This window comes from Aotus nancymaae, unplaced genomic scaffold, assembly GCF_030222135.1.
Source record: "Aotus nancymaae isolate 86718 unplaced genomic scaffold, 86718_ANA_hifiasm-v0.15.2.pri h1tg000020l, whole genome shotgun sequence".
NCBI lineage: Eukaryota > Metazoa > Chordata > Mammalia > Primates > Aotidae > Aotus > Aotus nancymaae.
Window position 1 is genome coordinate 26,358,428 of NW_026988432.1, and position 21,087 is coordinate 26,379,514.

The window sequence follows — 21,087 nt, forward strand, 5'->3', positions numbered from 1 at the left end:
GGATTACAGACATGAATCACTGCACCTGGCTCACAGTGGTTCTTTATAAGAGTTTCTCTGCAAATTAATTAGTTCTTACAGAAATTTTAGTAAGTTCTAAGTAACAGAGCTAAAGATTTAATAAAACTCCATTCTCAAACATTACACTAAAAAACAAAAACATACACCCCCATTGGTGTTTCATTTTCTCACCTTAAAACACTTTTTCAATAAGGTAAGCTGTGATGGGCATATGCTTTAAAGTAGCCTTGATTTATTTACTCAAAATGTAACAAGACTGAAAAAACACAAATGAGTGCAATTTTAAACCATTCTCAACATTATATAAAAATAAATTAGACTGAAATGAGAAACATTAGAATACTGGTATTTTTACTGGATATGTTATACATGATTCTAAATTACCAAACATTCTGGGTACTTAACATCCATTTAAACTGGCTCTGTGAGATTTTCTTCAAAAACAGTGCTTAACTTCAAAAACAGTCTTTGTATTTGTTTTTGGTTCATTCCCCTATCATATTTTTTAGAGTACTTTAATTCATAAATTGCAGTTCAAATACAAACAGCAAATAGTCAATTTAAATCCAGTTTTAAACGCTGACACGCCACCCCCCCCAATCTAAATTTCCAAAGCAGTAAGTTATTTTCTTGTTAAGGTTACTGCCACTCACACAAACTAATTAATTCTAGGTCAACAAAAAAACAGAGAGGATAAAACACGTGAAAGAGAATGTAATAAGAAACAGATTACCTACCATTACTCTGCAGTGTTAATCCTGAGAGATCTTAATTGTTTAAAGAGGGGAAAAAAATAAAACATTAATCATTACAATGAAAATATTTTCCATTTAAAAACAGAGAATGTAAATTTAAGCCAGAGATTACAAAAGTTCATGAACCATTTCAATTCAGAAGTAGCATAAACGCTATCTAACAATACATACACTAAGTATTCAAACTTATAATGCTTTCCATCTTATTTCTCAAAAACAATGTTTTAAATGGGCAAAATGTCAACTATAATACTGGGTTTTAGTAGTCAAAATATAAGTTTGTTCCTGAGTTCAAATTTAAATATTTATATTAAAAATATCTCATTCTTTAACCTTATTTAAAGTCCTGGGTTATCTTCCAAATTTATAATTTAACTTACAAAAATTAAAACACTACTGACATCATTTTTCCTTTATGTTTCTAAGGATAAAAGCAAAGTCTACTTACCAATTCCAGGTGATACAACTCGTTCATAGTGATATGGATTCACACAGACACTATCACATTTTAAGTCAAATGCATACTGACAATATTTAACATGTTTTAGTTCATTTTTGTGAAGATCAGGCCACCTCCAGAGACGGGCATAGATCACATGAGGAAATCCTTTCCGGCCAGCCACCTAGAAAAATAAATGACCATTTATTCGTGTGTCACATTATGCAAGATACTTTACATATATTCTGATTTAATCCTCACAATCCTACCAAGTCAGTATTACAATCCCCATTTTACAAATGAGAACACTAAAATTCAAAATAACTAACTTGGTCATGTCACACATCAGACCTAGAATTTAAAAACTGGTATAATTTCAAGGTCTGTGCTCAGGTTTTAAAAATGCAAAAAGTGGGTGGGCCTGGTCGCTCACACCTGTAATCCTATCACTTTGGGAGGCCAAGGAAGGATCTCTTGAACCTAGGAATTCAAGACCAGCGTGGACAACATGGCAAGACCTTGTCTCCACAAAAAATAAAAAATTAACCAGGCATGGTGGTGTGTGCCTGTAGTCCTAGCTACTCAGGCGGCTAAGGCAGGAGAACTGAATAAGCCCAGCAGGTCAAGGCTGCAGTAAGCCATGTTCGCACCACTGCACTCCAGCATGGGCAAGATTGAGACCATGTCTCAAAGAAATAAAATGAAATAAATAAATAAATATGCAAAAAGACTGTGTTGTAGAAACTACATAAAGTCTAGAAATAAAACTTTAAAATCTAAGACATAAAATTTCTATGAGATTTACTTAAGCAAGGGAGACGTATTACGAAGTTCTACATGAAAAACGTGACCAATGAAACATTTGATATCAGTGAAACATACCAGATTTCTAAATTATAAAAGGACTAAGTATAATCCAATTGTTTAAATGTACATACAGTATCAAAAAAGAAAACATGGCCGGGCACAGTGGCTCACACCTGTAATCCCAGCACTTTGGGAGGCCAAGGTGGGTGGATCACCTGAGGCCAGGAGTTTGAAACCAGCCTGACCAACACGGTGAAACCCCATCTCTATTAAAAATACAAAAATTAGCTGGGCATGGTGGCACTCACCTGTAGTCCCAGCTAGTTAGGAGGCTGAGGCAGAAGGATTGCTTGAACCTGGGAGGCAGAGGCTGCAGTGAGCCAAGACTGCACCACTGCATCCCAGCCTGGGTGACAGAGTGAGACTCCGCCTCGGGAAAAAAAAAAAAAAAAAAAAAAGAAAGAAAAAGAAAACAACAGACTACAAAAATGAATAACAAAGTGCTAAAGGAAGTTCTTGCAAAGTGTGGGTTTTCTTCTTTTTATTTTTATTTTCCAAATTTCATCCACTGAACATTTTTCTGAGAACATAAAAAACTTTAAAATTTTATCTTTGCATATTCTTCCATATATTCCCATAATGCATATTTGTACTGGATGACAGTATCTGAAGAGATGAAGCATGCATTAAATTACCCTATAGAGGCTTGAAAGGAAACTTAGCAAGTTTTTAAATCTGCCACCATAGAGGGTATATAAAAAGTCTTGTAAGACTAACCTGAAGTCTCCCATCCAATGTTCTTTGTATGGTAACACATTTACTAGGATGAGCTCCATTCGTAGTTATAGCTGTTATTAAAGAATCCAATTCATCTTTTTTTTCCTTCAGCTTCTTTACCAAACTTTCAATTGCTCTTTTTGCAAATGTTTCACTCTCTCCACCTTGTCTATGGCACATCAAACTATGCACAATGCTCAGACAGGCATCATTACTTGTTGGTGTATTCGTAATAGACATATTGTCCATTTGTTCAAGTTTTTCCTTTTAAATCAAATATGTCTCCAATTTCCAGAACAATTTTGATCTTTTGGAAACAGTATAAAACAACAGGTAACGTTGCAAGTAAAACTGTTACACATGTATCCAAGATAACCTAAAAAAGAAAAAAAAAAGACACACATCAGAACACATTTCACAAAGTAGATTTAAATATACTTGGAAAAAGATGAAGTTGCTCTGGTTAAGTCAGAGATTCAATGCACATAATTAAAATTTGATGCTCAGAGTTGAAAATTACTTAAAATTCTTATAAAATATTAACCGTTAAAAATAATTTTTAAAAATAAAATTACTTGATCAAAATGTCACTGTTTTTGACATTCCAAAACTATAAAAATTAGGTCTCCTCATTATGATAGTGTCACGCTCAATTGAGTCTTACTGACTGTACTAGTCACCCTAACGGGAAATCTTACCAGGACTTTTTTTAAAGGATTACTTATGAGGATTAGCACTTTAAAATAGTTTTGATTAACAACCAGCTAAACCTAAAAGTCTATCACTAATATTTATGAAAAAGTTACCATCGCCTGGTATGAAATGCTACCTAGCAGTTAACGCTGACCTTTGTTAAAAGAAACCAATTAAAAAAAGGGTCTCTTTTATTCTAAAAGACATTTCTCCAAAGATAATGGCCAATAAGCACATGAAAGCTCAACATTAGTCATTATGGAAATGAAAATCAAAACCACAATGAGCTACTGCTTCATACCTACTGAGATGGGTAAATCAAAGAGACAATAATAAGTATTGAAGAAGTAGATAAATTGGACCCTCATTCACTGCTGCTGGGATTACAAATGGCACAGGTACTTTGGAAAACAGTCTGGTATTAATACAAAATGTTAAACACAGTTACCATATGACCCAGCAATTCCCCTCTTCACAATTCTACTTGAGAGAAATGAAAACCTATGTCCACACAAACCTGTACATGAATGTTTACTGCAACACTGTTCATAATAGATACAACTCAAATGTCCATCAACTGATGAATGTATAAATAAAATTCCATACAATGGAATATTTTTCAACCATAAAAAATAAAGTACTAATACATGTTACAACATGGATAAACCTCAAAAACACATGCTAAGTGAAAGCAGTCAGTCACAAAAGGTCACATATTATAAAATCCCATTTATATGAAATACACAGAATAGGCAAATTCACAGAGATAGAAAGTAAATCAGTGGTTGCCAGGGCCTGGCAGGAAGGGATATGAGGAATGACTGCTAAAGAGTATGGTGTTTCTTTGTTATAATGAAAAGTCCTAAAAATTGATAATGGTGATGGTTGCACAACTGACTATAGTAAAAACCACTGAAACGTACACTTTGAAATAGTTAATTTTATGGTATAGGAATTATATCTCAATACAGCTGTTCTTAAAGAGATCACTAAATTCCTCAAAAGATTTGTAAAGGCAACAGGGTAAATTACTTTCAAAAAAAAAAAATAAAATAAATGAAGATTAATAAAGAATCCATTCAACAAGTAGAAAACTAAAGTAACTTATCTGATCCCAAGACTCCACACAGAATAGGAAAAGGCCATTAGCCTAAGAACAAAGAAAATAAAGCAAGACTGAAGCCTGTACTTCATGTGCTAGCTTGTATTTTATTTGTTCACTGAACTTGCATTCCAGATTTATTTTGTTTTCATTTTCTTTTGCTGTATACTTGAATCCTTAAACCCTCCCACAAGATGAATAAAACTCATCATTCTACCAAAATCTCTTCCTCTTCTGAAGACCTTTATTGTTAAAGTATCAATTACACTCAATTACCCAGTCTTGGAAAACTTAGCAAAAAAGATCTTTGCTCTGCCTCTTTCTTTCACTATCCCTACATTCATTCCCTCATAGTTAGAAGATTCTTTACCTCAGTCATTTCTATTTCTCCTCCCATTCTCCCTGCCACTGTTGTAGTTTTGAGCCTCTTGAGAATGCACATCAATCACTTGATATTTAAGACTTGCTTCTCCCTGTTATCCTTTTACACAAATGTTTGTCTCAACTCATAAACCCCATGCAGAGAAGCAGTTTTTCATGTCTTATAGCACTTGCCCATGCTCAATACACATATGCTGAAGGTATACTTTCCGAATAACCAAGGTTAACCTACATGGGAGATTTTGGAGTCAGAGATCTGGATTAGAATTCTAGCTTTCACAGTAATAAGAAAATGAAGTTACTCTGAATCTGGATTAAAAGGAGGGTCTACAGAAGCTCAAAGGAAAAATTATACGTAATATGTCTGACACACAGTGTTCAGTAAAAAAGCTACCGTCAAAATATTAAAATGCTTAATTGTGGCCAGGCACTGTGGCTCACACCTGTAATTCCAGCACTTTGGGAGGCTGAGGCAGGTGGATCGCTTGAGCCCAGGAGTTTGAGACCAGACTGGGCAACATGGCAAAACACCATCTTTACTCAAAATAAAAAAAATTAACCAGGTGTGGTGGTGCACACCTGCTGTCCTAGCTACTTAGGGAGCTGAAGCTGGAAGATCACCTGAGCCTTGGGAGGTCAAGGCTGTGGTGAGCCATGATTTTGCCACTGCACTCCAGCCTGGGCAACAGAGTGAGACTCTACCTCAAAAAAAAAAAAAAGTAATAGTTTTATAAGGAGATTTTTCCTAAAATACATTACTCATTTTTCTGTATTTTCTCCTATTAAAATCTGTCTAAGAAAATGTAGGAGATTAGCCAGGCATGGTAGTGTGGGCTTGCAGTCCCAACTCCTCAGGAGGCTGAGGCAGAAGGATTGCTTGAGTCAGGAGTTCAAGGCTGCTGTGAGTTACCACTGCACCCCAGCCTGGGCAACAGAGTGAGACTCGTAGAAAGAAAAGGAATCAGGAAAGAGGGAAAAAGAAAGATGTGTTGAATTACACATCTGATAACTCCCTGCATGGGAGATTTTGGAGTCAGAGCTCTGGATTAGAATTCCAGCTTTCACAGTAGTCATTTATCTGATTACATATCTGTCCCACATTGTTGCCACAAATTAGAAATCCAAGAAAACAGCAAAAACCCTCTCATTTTAGAAATTCCCAGCACCATGCACAGTTCCTGACATATACCAGGCAAGTATTTGTGGACTGACTACAGCTTTTTATTCTATGGAATTATCTTAAAACAAATTAGAAGAGTGCAGATGCTTTTGAAGTCATTTTCTGATATATTCCAAAAGATGTGTCTCAATCTACAATGCGATTAAACTGTTTAAGTGTAACTATTTCACCACAATCTCACCATGTCACCATTTCTAAAATTTATGCTATTCTGTGGCCTTAATAGTATCTCAAAGTTTGTTTTAAGGCCCAGTTGTTTTGAATACAAATGATAATGACCTTGCTTTCTTAAACAAATATAGCTTTCTCATCTCTCTCTTTATTGTATTCCTATGAGCACAGTGCCTGAAACATAATTAAAAGTTCTGCATATAAAAAATAATACTAGGAGGAATATACAGATGTATTCCTACATTAAATGGTTCTAGATTATGGAAGTATGGTAGGCAAGGGCATAATACCAACATAAATAAAATTATATATTCTGATTAAAGGTCTAGCAGCATAACTGAATGTTAATATCTCTTTCAATTCTCTAATCTATAAAATGGGAACGCCTGCCCTGCCAACTTTACAGATTTACTGTGGTAATTAGATGCAACAATGTACATAAAAGCAATTTGGGAACCATAAATTAATCAATCAACAAACAATGTATGTACATAGCACTACAGATACAAAAACAGGTGGCGCATAGTAAGAAAGTGGGTCTGGACTCTCTCAGACCAACATCCCATTTTTTTCTGACAAATAATTTATATCACCATCTTAGCTTTACTGAAACAAAATTCTAAACTACTTACATATATTTTGAAAATTTAACAATGCCCTAACTATAACAAAAAGAAAAAACCTTAATATATAATGTGTATTTCCATCTATAAATACTCAGGCATGCCAACTAAGTTAGAATGTATAATATAGAAGTTAGATGCTTGCACTTATATATAGACTCATCACAAATATGACAGCTACAAATTCAGACCTTCCAAGACAAATGTGTTATACTGGCAACTCAAATAGCATACTGGCACTGCAGTCAGTAACATGGATTTTCCCAAATGGTGAACTCTTAAACAATTTCAATTAAGAAAATGAATTAATGAGAGGCTGAGGCAGGAGGACTGCTTGAGCCGGGAGACCGAGGCTGCAGTAAGCTATGATTGAGCCACTGCACTACAGCCCAAGTGACAGAGTAAGATTTGGTTAAAAAAAAAAAAAAAAAAACAAAGGCTGGGTACAGTGGCTCATGCCTGTAATTCCAGCACTTTGGGAGGCCGACATGGTTGGATCACTTAAGCTCAGGACCAGCCTGGCAACCAAGTGAGACCCCCCCCTCCACAAAAAATACAAAGAATTAGTCAGGCATAGTGGCGCATGCCTATGGTCCCAGCTACTCAGGAGGCTGAGGTGGGAGGATGGCCAGAGCCTAGAAGGCAGAGATTGCAATGAGCCAAGATCACACCACTGCACTTTAGCCTGGGCAATAGAGCCCAAGGAAAGGGAGGGAGAGAGAAGGGAGGGAGGGAGGGAAAGAGAAGGAAGGGAGGAAGGGAGGAAGGGAGGGAGGGAGGGAGGGAGTCAGGCAGTGAAGAAAAAAAATAAATTAAGAGAAATTTAATTCCTGGTAAAGTGAATATATATTATAGAGTTAGGTTCTGGGCTAATTATGTTTTCCTCCTACATAAATTTCTGAGGCATCTGAAAGTCTTGTGGGATGCAAGATAACTACTCAGTCTCTCACATTGCAGGATGGCATCCCTGGCCCCTAACCCACCAAACCCATCCACAAATTTCCACAACATCCCTTAAAGAGCAGTACTTACTCCATTGAGAACTACTAATCTGGAAGACCCAAACATATTATTACATAAGTAACAGATGCTAAAAGAAGCAGGTATAAAGTGATTTGGGACTATAAATGAGGGAGCATGAAAAGTTCATAGGTAACTTAAGTCCTGGCAGAATGCTCAGTCAGGGTTGGCTAGTCTATGCTGCAGTGACAACCAACCCCCAAAAGATAAGTAACTTTAAAAAAAAAGCTTATCTTCTGCTTAAGATATAATACACGTTCATCACAGATCAACTGGGGGCACTGCTAACTGTCATCTCTCAGAAATTAGACTGACAAGGGCTCCATTTCTACATATGTCCTTAAACAGCAAAAGGGACAGGACAGTTCATATATCTTCTTTTAAAGGCTACCACTTCTGCTCATGTTTGACTGGCCAACGTCATATGGCCATGCCAGAAGTCCTCAACCAGGAGCAACTTTGTCCATCAGGGGGACACTTGGCAATATCTGGAGGCAATTTATGGTCACAACTGGATACTACTGGGCAGCTAGTGGCTAACGGCCATGGTTGCTGCTAAGTACCCTGCAATGCACAGGACAACCCCCAAAACAAATTATCCAGCCTAAAATGTCAACAGTGCCAATGCAAGAAACTCTGTGCCATACCTAATTTCAAGGTAGGGATGAGAGAGACAAAGAAGCACAATACTACCATATGCCAGGGGAGAACTATCAGAATTGTGGTAGAATAGTATTAATGGATTACCACACGTGATTAAGAATTTGCCAGGCTGAAGGAAAACGATGGAGAAAAGCAGAGATGAATGAGCTTTGTCTACAGTAGGTTCATGGTAGAAAAAGAGAAGTAACAGCATTAGATTTGTATTAGAAAGAAAACTTCAGTGAGAGCATAGAAAATAGCTTTGGAAAAGGAAATAGAAAACCAATTAGGAAACAATTATCAGAATAGTGATAAGATCCTAAACTAGGGGTATGGGCAATGGGCCACGAAGAGGAGGAGAAAATCAGTGAGATATTTCTAGGTAGAAAAGACTGGTGTCTTTAACCAACTGAATATGAAGGGTGAAAAAGGGAGAATAGTCAAAAGATGACCCATTTCTAGATAAGTTAACTCAATGATTAAAAAAGAACAAAAAAATTAAAAGGAGGTATGTAACAAATTCAGTTTTAGATATCTTGAGTTTGAAGAGATTAGTAGAGAAGCCTATCTGAAAGGCACTAACATATACAGGTATTAGATCCAGTCAAGTAAAGAGTAATGAGAGGTAAAGAGTCAGGAAAAAGAGACAGCTGATTCTTGTACATACCTATTGTTTTTTCCTCTAGCCTTGCTATTAATTGTAAGCTGTCACCTAACGTTGACCATAGGTATAATAATCAGTGGACGAGAAAGCCAAAGAACCAAACTAATTAAGATACTCTCTAAAATTAAACAAGCTGAATACTGGCCTGAGAGGCTCTCATATAAATTCATATATTTTAGGTAATGATTGTTGGTATTTTTTATTTCTCAGATGTTAGTTTACCTCTGAATTAACTGTACTGTATGTGTCAAACATATATTTTCTAGAAGTTACGTGTTTTGGTCAGTGATCAATAAACTACTTACTCTGGGAATATCTGAGAAAAGTGCTTAAATTTATCTAGGGGAGGGAGAAAAAAGCTGGGCCTGGTAAAACATCACTAGGAAGAAACTCTAAACTTAGGTTTACCAACAGGAAAAAAGGGGTAGTCTGTAGCACAAGCTCAACACTAAATCCTAGACAGCAAGTTTAGGTTCTTCAAACTGAGGGCAGTTGGAGAACTTCCAAGAGCACAAGGAGTTTATAAAGCAATAAAAACAACACAAAGATTTTTTTTTAACTTTTAAGAGAACTGCACAGGATAAATTGAGAAGTATGCTTCTTGTTTACTCATGTGTCTTAAATTTAAATGTCATTTTGGTATAACACCTTCAGTTTAAATGATCTTATTTAAAAATTATCCTTTTTGGATTAATAAATTAAAAGTTGTTAAAAGAAGAAACAATAAAGTACTATAGGTGGACATCAGTTTTTGTGTACCAGCATATATTTCCCCATTTGTAACACCGCAGTCTGATTTTCCAAGGAGAATCTTCCTATCTGACCAGATGGGACAATTCCCAAATTAACGAGAGCCACCCCCTGACCACAATGTTGTTTAAGAGATGAAAAAGAACCAAGGCAGGCCAGTGACATAGCTCCAGCACTTCTGATGGAACTACAGAGAAAAGAAAAAGCCCTCTTCATGCTTCCTTGAAGCTAGGAGTAGTTAGACTGGAAACTACCTGAGAAACAGATAGGAAGCAAAGTCAAGAGTCCTGGTAATGCTGCTTGAAACCCTGGATACAGCAATCTGAGACCAGCTCTATCTCCAGACCAAGCCAATGAATTCCCTTTTTACTTAAGTCTGACTGCTACATGCTCCCTGACAACTGAACAAAAACTGAATGACTAACATCCTTAGAAAAAATAGCAATATAGTACAAACTACATAAATAATGAAATCAATCAGTAATTTAGAACTAGTTACTTTAAAACAGCACCTGTCTCTCTCTGATCTCAGGACCCCTTAATTCATATTCTTTTTCTGAGACACAGTCTCACTCTGTTGCCCAGGCTAGACTGCAGTGACATGTTCTCAGCTCTCTGCAACCTCCGCCTCCCGGGTCCAAATGATTCTTGTGCCTCAGCCTCCTAAGTAGCTGGGATTACAGACATGTGCCAGCATGCCTGGATAATTTTTGTATTTTTAGTAGAGACAGGGTTTTGCCATGTTGGCCAAATTGAGTCTTTATTTATATTCTTAATTTTTTTTATTTTTTATTTTTGGGGACAGAGTCTTTCTGTCGCCCAGACTGGAGTGCCATGGCTCAATCTAGGCTCACTGCAACCTCCGCCTCCCGGGTTCAAGCAATTCTCCTCCCTCAGCCTCTCAAGAAGCTGGACTACAGGAGCACACCACCATGCCCAGCTAATTTTGTATTTTTAGTAGAGATGGGGTTTCACCGTGTTAGCCAGGACGGTCTCCATCTCCCGACCTCGTGATCCGCCCACCTTGGCCTCCCAAAGTGCTGGGATTATTAATTATTAAAGACGTCAAATAGCTTTTGTTTATGTGGGCTATATATATTGATATTTATCGTATTACAAATAAAACTACTAAAATTTTTGGTATTCACTTTGTTAATTCATTTAAAATAATAAACCCATTACATGTTAACATAAATAATGTATCTTATGAAAAACAGAATTTTCTACAACAAAAGTTAGGAATCAAGAGTAACATGGTTTTACATCTTCACAAGTTTCTCTTAATGCCTAGCTTAATAGGAGACAGTTGGATTCTCATATCTACTTCTCCATCCAATCTGTTATGATATGTTGTTTTGGTTAAAGTACATGAAGAAAATGTGTCTAGCATGGATAGCTCACTGGAGGAGTATTTTAATAGCCTTTTCAGAAAATAATGGATATTCATCTTTTATTCAACACCAAAATTCAAGTGGCAATTCTGAAAGGTTAGTTACAATGTGGAATCTGAACCTGTATCAATGAACTTTTTGGCTCTGATACATAAAAATCCATTTGTCTATGCTGTACTTTGAATGGATCGCCTACCCATTCATGATTTTGTAACATAAATTGGTCATTCGGGAAAATACTGGTTCAATTAGTTATACAGATTTTCCTAATGTTGACACACTTCCTCATACTCCCCCACCCCCGCCTCCACCCCTTACACACACACACACAACACAGTCTCGCTCTGTAGCCCAGGCTGGAGTGCAGTGGTATGATCCTAGCTTAATGCAGATTTGAACTCCCTGGCTCAAGCAATACTCTCACCTCTAGCTCCTGAGCAGCTAGAACTATAGGCACATGCCATTACACTTGGCTAATTTTTTATATGTTTTTGTAGAAACAGGGTCTTGAACTCTTGGTCAAAAGCAATTTTCCCACCTCCACCTCCCAAAGTGCTAGAAATACAGGTGTGCACCACCGTACCCAGCCCAACATATTTTTTTTGGGGATCACATTCCTTAATATCACCACCCATCTTATCAGAAAAGTCTTTAAGTATTAAGAAACTGGCAAGTTCATAGTGACAGATAGGTGTTTCCAAAAATCTAATTTTAGCACTGGCTATAAATGTTTTCCTTGAAGTGGCTGTCTCACTTTTCATTTCCAAGGAATTACCTGCCAAATACTCAAATCTAAATAGCTATGGCTTATCTGTCATTCTGTTATATAAAAACAAAAATGGCGTCCCATTAAAAAGCAGCTAGTTCAGCTTGCAGCTAAATCACACAAGTGCTTTTCCTAGAAAAGAACACTGTACTTCAATGTGCAGAAATGCTTTATGCATACTTCCCATTTAATCACACTGAATATTAAAAAGAGATGTACTCCAGGGTAGAGATTTTTAAAATCAAACCTTTTTACTGCTGCAGAAAGGGGATTAAGTGAAACCGGCATTTTTTCAAATGCTTAACATTGTGTTTGACTATAAAGAACAAAGTAAGAACTCATACCGTTGGTACAACTGCCTAGATACATTTTAAAGTGCTGGCAGTTTACCCACCACTGCTCCTTCACCATCCATACAAATGTCCTCACAGTGAAAGGGCAAATAATGTCTCAGTTTCATTATGAAAATAATTTTGATTTTGTGAACCCCTTAAATATAAAGATCCTAGTGATCTCCAGGAGTCTGTGGACAATACTTTGGGAACCACTGTTTTAAAAGATGGTGGAAACTAAACTGAATTTTAGTAAGTGATAACTGAAAAATGTGTTTCATAAAACTTAAATGAAAGAGACTATCAAGCCATCTAGCTTATTCCTTCAAAGGGGATGAATCAAAATCCCCTGCAGGTTAGGCGAGCTCCACTAACTACAATCAAGGGTGGGGCTGTACCCTTAAAAAGTACTATGGAAGTCAGAGGTTCTGTTAGTTTTACAAAGCACTGATCTAGTCTACAATCTTTACTTTACAAATTAAATATTATGAATATATGCAACTGATTAAAAAGACTAATTACATACAAGTTGTATCATTTTTCTTTACAATCAGCCAGCCCTTTCATTATTTCAACATCTATGCACATTCTTCCTTCAACTAGTTTTATAAGGCATATTTACGACATAAGACACACCTAATATGTTTATGTACACTGATTCCTGGCTTAGCTTACCCCATTAAATATTATTTCCGGTCATCCTTTCACTAGATGATTCAATTTTTACAATGACTGACCATCTACTGATATCATATGCTCTAGAATTCACTAGCGAATATCACTGACAAATATCCTTAATTCAGTTTACATTTAGAAATACATTTGACTTGAAAAGACCTGAATAGCATACATTCATCTATATTAAGTTACAGAAATAATACCTTACTATAAAAATATTCAGTAGCAGTCCTAGCTGTAAATCATAAATAAGATTTGCCCAGCATGGGCAACAAAGCGAGACCCCCATCTCTACAAAACAATTTTAAAAAATCAGCCAGGCATAGTGGTACGTGCCTGTAGTCCTAGCTACTCTAGAGGCTGAGGCGGGAAGATCTCTTGAACCCAGAAGTTGAAGGTTACAGTGGACTATGATGGTGTCACTGCACTCCAGCCTGAGTGAACTGTCCTAAAAAAACAGACAAATGGATAAATAAAGCAACAAGGATAAGCATGCTAAAATAAACAAAGCCTTTAGAATCAAGAGATACTTTTTAAAAAATGCAGATTCCCAAGTCTCCTCCACTCCATTCCCATTCTGAAGCAGCATGTGCGTCGCAATCAGGCAGGGAAAAAATATTTTTATTTTTTAAAATAGCTTTTCCAGAGACAGAGATGAAACTACTCCATAGCCCAGCACTTGGGACCTACTTCAGGTGATGTAAATGGAGACCTGAACATGCCCTACATGATCTCTGAAGACGTACTAGCTAGCTGGCCTAGTTGAGCAACTGTCTTGCAGTGTGTAAGTTAAGCCCTGACAGAAAAAGCCCAATGCAACCTGCGTCTCAGAAACCGGTTAAGTGACTAGTTAACTGGTGGCTAGAAAACATTATGGTTTCCAAGTAGATTAACCCCCTAAGAAGACAATTTGCATTGGGAGTTTTATTTATTTATTTATTTTTTAAGAGTCAAGGTCTCACTTTGTTGCCCAGGCTGGCCTTGAAATCCTGGGCTCCAGTGATCCTCCCACCTCAGCCTCAGGTAGTGCTGAGACTACAAGAGTAAGCCATTACATCAAGCCCACCGGGAGTTAGATGCTAACTTAGGGACTTAAAGTAATTAGTCTCCAAAAGGAGTACAAGTAAGCATTTGAGAATATACTTTAAAAGAAGACCAACTTTCTATTTAAAAGAGTGATGATATACTAACTTCTCATAATGGGAAATACAGTTTCCTAAAACTTACTACCAGACGGTTCAAATAAACTGAAAGTAAAGAAAGAAACAGAGGAGAAAGGAGTATGTGACAGGAAGGGGGAGAGAAAGAAAGAAAAGAGACAGACACAGAAGCAAAACAAATATGGCAATACTCTCAAAAGACCCATTAAGTGTGAAATGACTATACTGTGCATGTGTATATCACCGTATTAAAGAATGTAAAGCTAACACGAGTGAAACAGTTCAAAAGAAAGTCAGAGGACCCTAATGACACAATCACTGTGGAGGGCTAACCTGGCTGCACCCCAGACCAACCAAATCACATTAATTTCTGAGGCTGGAATTCGGGCATCAGTATTTTGTAAAACTCCCCAAGATATCTAAAAGTACAACCAAGATTGAAAACTACTGGCCAGGCATGGTGGCTCATGCCTGTAATCCCAGCACCTTTGAGAGGTCGAGGTGGGAGGATCACTTGAACCCAACAATTCAAGACCAGCCTGGGCAACACAGGGAGACCCTGTCTCTACAAAAAAAATTTCAAAAAAATTAGACAGGTGTGATGGTGCATGCCTGGAGTTCCAGCTACTAGGGAGGTTGAGGTGGGATTGCTTGAGCCTGGGAGGTAAGGCTGCAGTTAGCTATGATTGCAATACTGTACTCTAGGCTGGGGCACTGAGCAAGATGAAAAGAAAAAAAAAAAAAAAGAAGAGAGAGAAAGGGAGAAAGAAAGAGAAAGAGAGAGAGAGAAAGAAAGAAAGGGAGAGAAAGAAAGTGAAAGAGAGGGAGAGACCATTGCCCTAAACCTTGGGAATAAAAAAGGCAATGAAAAGATAAATTCGGCTGGGCAAGATGGCTCCCACGTCTAGTCCCAGCACTTTGGGAGGCTGAGACCGGCAGATCACCTAAGGTCAGGAGTTCAAGACCAGCCTGGCCAACATGGTGAAATCCCGTTTCCCCCCTAAAAATGCAAAAATTAGCCAGGCGTGGTGGCAGGTGCTTGTAATCCCAGCTACTTGGGAGGGTGAGGCAGAAAAATGGCTTGAACCCGGGAGGCAGAGGTTCCAGTGAGCTCAGTTCATACCACTGCACTCCAGCCTGGGGGACAAGAGCGAGACTTTGTCTCAAAAAAAGATAAATTCAACACATTTACAAGTTTTCCAAACTGCAAAAAATTCTCATTTGAAATGTAAATAATGAAATATAGTCTTTGAGTCGAAAGGTCTTTACCATTATCGCTAATTTTAAGCTGATTAAAATGTTAACAACAGACCCTCTTTATGATTGGTCTTTGATACTTATCTGTCTGATCTATGATATAATTTGCAGTAGCAACTTATCAAGACTTAGATTATAAGAACCTTATAAGAATTATAAGAATCCAACTATCTACCATCTTAGTTTTACATATGTAAGCACTACCCTAGGTTTCACTCACTTTCATAGTTAAAAACAAATATTCTCAGATGCCGAATACACCAGGTAGTAGTGTCAAGGTGACACAACCTAAAATACTTTATTCCTGAGAAACTGGATTCAGTCAAATTTCCCATCACCAAAATTACACATTTTAGAAAGAGAAAAAGAAATCCAAAAATTCTAAATCTGACTTATGATCAATTGTGTACACCTGGCATATGCAAAGAGCATCACTCTACAAGTAGCTCAAATGAATATATCTAGATATATTTGTCAACTGAATTTCTCATTTTGCAACAATTGAGACTTCATCAACTGTTGAACAAAAAGTCCAAAATTTGATAATTTTACAAAACTGTATTAAATGCTGTGTTATGACCACGCACAGAGGCTTATGCCTGTAATCCCAGCACTTTGGGAGGCCAAAGTGGATCACCTGAGGTCAGGAGTTCAAGACCAGCCTGACCAACGTGGTGAAACCCTGTCTCTACTAAAAATACAAAAATTAGCCAGGCACTGTGGTGGCACATGCCCATAAGCCCAGCTACCTGGGAGGCTGAGGCAAGAGAACTGCTTGAACCTGGGAGGCAGAGGTTGCAGTGAGCCGAGATTGTATCGCTGGACTCCAGCCTGGACAACAGAGCGAGCCTCAATCTCAAAAAAAAAAAAAAATGCTGTGTTATTCTGGTCTAAGTCCTTTAACTCTAGATAACAAAAGATTTTTTGTCAGGTTACTTTTATACACAATTAACAGTCATCTCAGAGCCACCATTCATCATCGATCTAAGCAAAAAAAAAAAAAAAAAATTTCTTCGTAACTACAGTCTTCCAGGTCAACAACAACAACAAAAAGAAATCCGAACATATATAATGAGCACTGAAATGGCTATTACAAGATGCTTAAAGAACCAGTCACTCTAAAACAAAATCACTGATTTAAAAGTGGAAAAAAAGGTTAGGTATGAAATAGAGAGGGACAAAATGCACTAAGTTTAAACATCAGCAAAAACTGTTTTCACCAAAATAGGCAAAATTTAGACAAACCTAAATATAATTTTATATATAATGAACCCTGCAGATTCTATAGGGTTAACCTCCCTAGTAGAGGCCTCAGAAATTCACACCTCAATTAGAATAGTGTCTAATGATGTTACTATAACACTGGCTCAATCAGAAAGAAACTGCTTCCAAATGGAAGAGCTGCAGTGTGACTGGGCAGCATAAATTAGGTTAATGCTTGCTCCTTAATTTGGGGGGAAAAGAAAAACTGAAGGGGAATACAGAAAAGGAATTCACACACAATCACTCGACTAAAATGTAGCTTAAGAAAGTGAAGCACAAGTTTTCTAAAATAAGATTTGCTGCTTCTTAGTATAGGCAGAATTGCTTCAAGGAGCAAAACGATCATAAAAAGTCAATCATCCACGTAAAACTTATTCCAAAATATTTCAAAGTGACTTTCTCAGCACAAATTTTCATTAAGTCTGAAAAACAGATTTGCAGTTTGTTTTTTTCTGAACTCAAGATTTACACTAAAGGCACTGACCCAAACAGAGACATACACCCCCACTTCAAAAATAAAAAAGCCAAGATGCAATACTTCTTTAAAACTCACCCGAAAGCTTGGAAAGCAAAGAAAAAGCCACTTCTATTAATAAAGTTAAATGTTATAACAATTTTATCTAAAGAAGCTTTTAGTTTTAATTCCAACAACTTAAGCCTACATAATTCATCACCATCTTTAGATCTAAAGCTACTCCAAATTACAAATGCTTGGCCTATCTCTATTACATTTGTTCTGTAAGGAACCCATTTAAGTATACAAAATCATGACAGCATTATGGAAGAAACATTAATTTAAAAAATCCGTTTTTTTTAAATGTTAATCATTTACAGTTTGGAATGTTATGTACTAATCACATCAGAACTTTCCAATATAGAGAAAATAAGTCCTTAGCATTAAAAAAAAAAGTTATACTTTAGAACTTCCTATATTTCAACTAAAAAATATATATCTAGTCTCGGCAGAGTATGGCAAAGTAATTTATGAAATCCACCATAAAAATTATTCAAATGTCATGTTCTAAACCTAATTACAACATTATGCATTTCATTTTTTTGAGGCTCTAAATGTTTTTTGCCAGCAAAAAGTAGTGAACCTACTTCTTAAATACCCGAGTAACCAAGCTGCTACTAAGACTAAAAGGATTCTAATTCCGACAAAAGTCAAAAGTTATTAACAAAAATTAGCTAAGATTGTATGTCTGCAGAGTCAACTCAGGCTAATTCCCTTATTATCTTGTTATATTTATTATTCCTAAATAACTGGCAATTCCATCTTAAACTACGGTGCAAAAACTAAATGCATTAAGAAACTAATTTGGAAATAAATTGTGTGTGTGTGTGTGTCTTATTAAAAACAAATGTACTTAGGTTTTTGAGGGGAAACAGCTATCAATCTTCAGCAGGGCTTTGTAAAACCTCTGCACCAGCAAATAAACCTTTCAGGTTAATTAAACACACTCGTGTCTTTGAAAATCTAGTTTGAGAGATCCTAACAGCAGTTTGGGGTAAGTGATGGAGCCACCGCCCTCCACCCTACACCCATTTCACTCTCAGTACATGTAATGCTAACAGTAAGATCAACTGTGTCTTTTATTAGGAAGCATGTTATACAAGGGGAAGAAAGGGTTCAGTTAGGTGCTAAGAATGTGTCCGGCATACCACCGTCACTCTCAGTACTCAAAAACTAAACATATCAAAGACAGAAGCGTAAAGTGGCATTAACACGACTAGGAAGAGAAAGTAAAGGACAAAGAGAAAACAGAAATTGGCTGGAGAAAATAAATTAAGACAGACAATTTACAACTTTCATTTAGACCGTAAGGCAACATACTCCAGCCAACCCAACGCGCTCAGCCGGGGCGACCGAGAAACTACTCCAGAACAACAAAGAGGAGCGGCGGCCGAGGCAGGAGTCCCGTCCGAGTTTAACTTGATTCTCCCAAGAGCTGCAAGCGGAGCTGGGGACCGGAGGGACGCGAGGCACCGCCACCCGGCACTCACCCAGCCCGCCCGGCCAGGCTCGTCAGGTAGCCGCGGTCGCCTTCCCAGCGGATCCGCGCGCTCCCCGCCGCCGCCGGGAGCCCGCCCCGGGGCGGAGAAGCCGCGGGCGGGGTGCGCGGGCCCGGCCGGGGGAAGGGGAGGGGACATGGCGCGGTTACCTGGGCTCGGGCGGTGGCGAGGGGAGTCCACTCTCCCGCCGCTGCTGGTCCGCGGACGCTCCGGGCCCGTCGCTTTCCCCGGCGGCCCGGAGAGCTCCTCGGCCCCCGCCCCGAGGCGTCCCGTCCAGGCCGCTTCTCCTCAGCGCCGCACCGCTGCCCGCGCCGACCTGACCGCCTCGAGCTCCCGGGCAGCCCCGCGGCGGGGGGCCTCTCTCGCGAGGCACCCGGCTCCCCTCACCCGCTCCCACCCGCTGCGCGACTGCAGAGCCGAGGGGAGGGCGAGAAAGGCCTCCCGAGGAGAACAGGAGGGCGCGAACGCAGGCTCCGCCACCCGAGCCGCTCCGTTACCGCAGCTGCGGCGACGACGACCAGGGCCGTGTTGTTGCTGCCAACTTGTCGAGAGGGCACTGAGCATGCGCGCGCGGGGACCACATCCGGGTAATTTCAGGGTTTGGCCCTTTTCCCCCGCAGCTTTCCTTTCTCCCGGCTGCCCCCGCCTTCCGTCCTCCGCCCCGACTGACGGGGAGGGTCGCTCTGCGCAGGCGCCTGCAGGGCAGCGCCAGCCGGCGGGAGGCTCTGCGTCCCGGTCTCGGCCAGGGCCTGGGCCTGGGCCGCGACGTGGGCGGAGGGCGAAGGCCTGCTTGAGGGAGTGGTCGCCGGGGACATTGGCATCCCTTTGCAAAAAAGTACCTAAGCTGCGCAGGAGAGCTCGGCGTTGAGTGGGCGTCCAGTAAGTGTTTATAAACAGTGATTAGCCTTTGTTGGTTTTTTTGTTTTGTTTTGTGTTGAGGACCTGCGTAGGCACAAAAATTGGCCTTCAACAGCTAGTCGACAGCTCGGAGGAGAAAGTGGCTAGGTTGTAGGAGTTCACTTCGGGAAGACAGAGACGCTGGCCGCACCTTCCCTTTCCGGCAGCCTCGAATCACGAGCCCCAGAGGTGTTTAAACTCGAGAGACGCACAGGACAGTCAAGGAATCCCTTACTGAAGAGCCTTGCCAGGCGTTGCAAGTGTGAGTGGTTTTGCTGGAAGAGATGTAGAGCACTCTCGGAGCTGGAGCTTCGACTCCTACTACACACCTATTAACTAGGTTATCTGTTTGTTCGGTGGGGAAAGGCATAGGCTCTGCTTTTTGGCTTTATGCTTCTTTTATTTCATTTTTTACAAGACGCATGCATTTCTTTTTTAATTTAAAACGCATTACTGATATATTTTCACCAAGCAGGAACTACTTTGAGACTAGTTTTAGTCCCTCCAAAACTAATGATGAGCCAGTTCTAAAGTCATTTCTTAGGTCACGTAGCCCAGAAACTCTCTACACCCACCGCACGCCTTCGCCACGTATCCTCAGTGCCTCATTCTGTCCTCCACATCCTGGGCCATTCCCTTTTTTTACCAGAAAGTCCCTAAAGCTTCAAACTGGTGTTCTCTTACCACTGGGGTTTATGAAGACCAGTTTTAAGGGATTTCATTTCCATATCTTCATTGCTATATGTTCTATTTTCTAAAATTGCCCAGCTTGAGAAGGGTGCTAAGGACACAGCACCTGTTTTCAAAACTGTCCTTCTCCCTCCCACCTTACAAAAGAAAGTCAGAATTCTCACCCATTACTAAGGTGCACTCAGTCAATGCAGAACCTCCCCAGGAATCCAAAAGGGGCAATTCAAATATCGGTATCTATGCTGAGAAAGTAAATGACCTTAGGCGAAGGGCATTAAATTATTTTGCAAGTCGGATAGTTTTCCAATCTTTTCTGTCAACAAAACTGAAGGAAGATCTGTCAGCTAATAGATTACTAAACATGATTTAATAATAGTTCAATATGTGATTCTTAGGTAATACACCTCAGAAGTTTTAAAAAAAATTGAGAGACATTGTTATAACTAAACTTCTTCCATTCCGTCTGTATTAGTTATCTATTGCTGTACAACAATATCAGCACAAATATAGAAGCTTAAAACAACACACATTTATGATCTTACAGTTTCTGTGCGTCAGGAGACAAGGCATGGCTTAGCTGGGTCCTCTACAAAGTGAGGCTGGAACACAGGATCT

At 39.0% G+C, this 21,087-nt stretch overlaps 1 protein-coding gene across 2 annotated transcripts in view; it reads right to left on the bottom strand.

The window, feature by feature from the left end:
- Window positions 1-19,449, bottom strand: part of SMAD4 (SMAD family member 4) — a 54,112-nt gene extending 34,663 nt beyond the window's left edge. For both annotated transcript variants that reach the window (XM_012464276.2, XM_064379151.1), the window contains exons 1-4: window positions 19,035-19,449; window positions 2,800-3,175; window positions 1,225-1,399; window positions 759-788 (exon numbers count right to left, since the gene is read on the bottom strand). In XM_012464276.2, the coding sequence (XP_012319699.1) occupies window positions 759-788; window positions 1,225-1,399; window positions 2,800-3,048 (454 nt within the window). In that variant the 5' untranslated portion in view covers window positions 3,049-3,175; window positions 19,035-19,449. The remainder of the gene's footprint in view (window positions 1-758; window positions 789-1,224; window positions 1,400-2,799; window positions 3,176-19,034) is intronic.
- Between the last annotated feature and the right edge of the window lie 1,638 nt (window positions 19,450-21,087).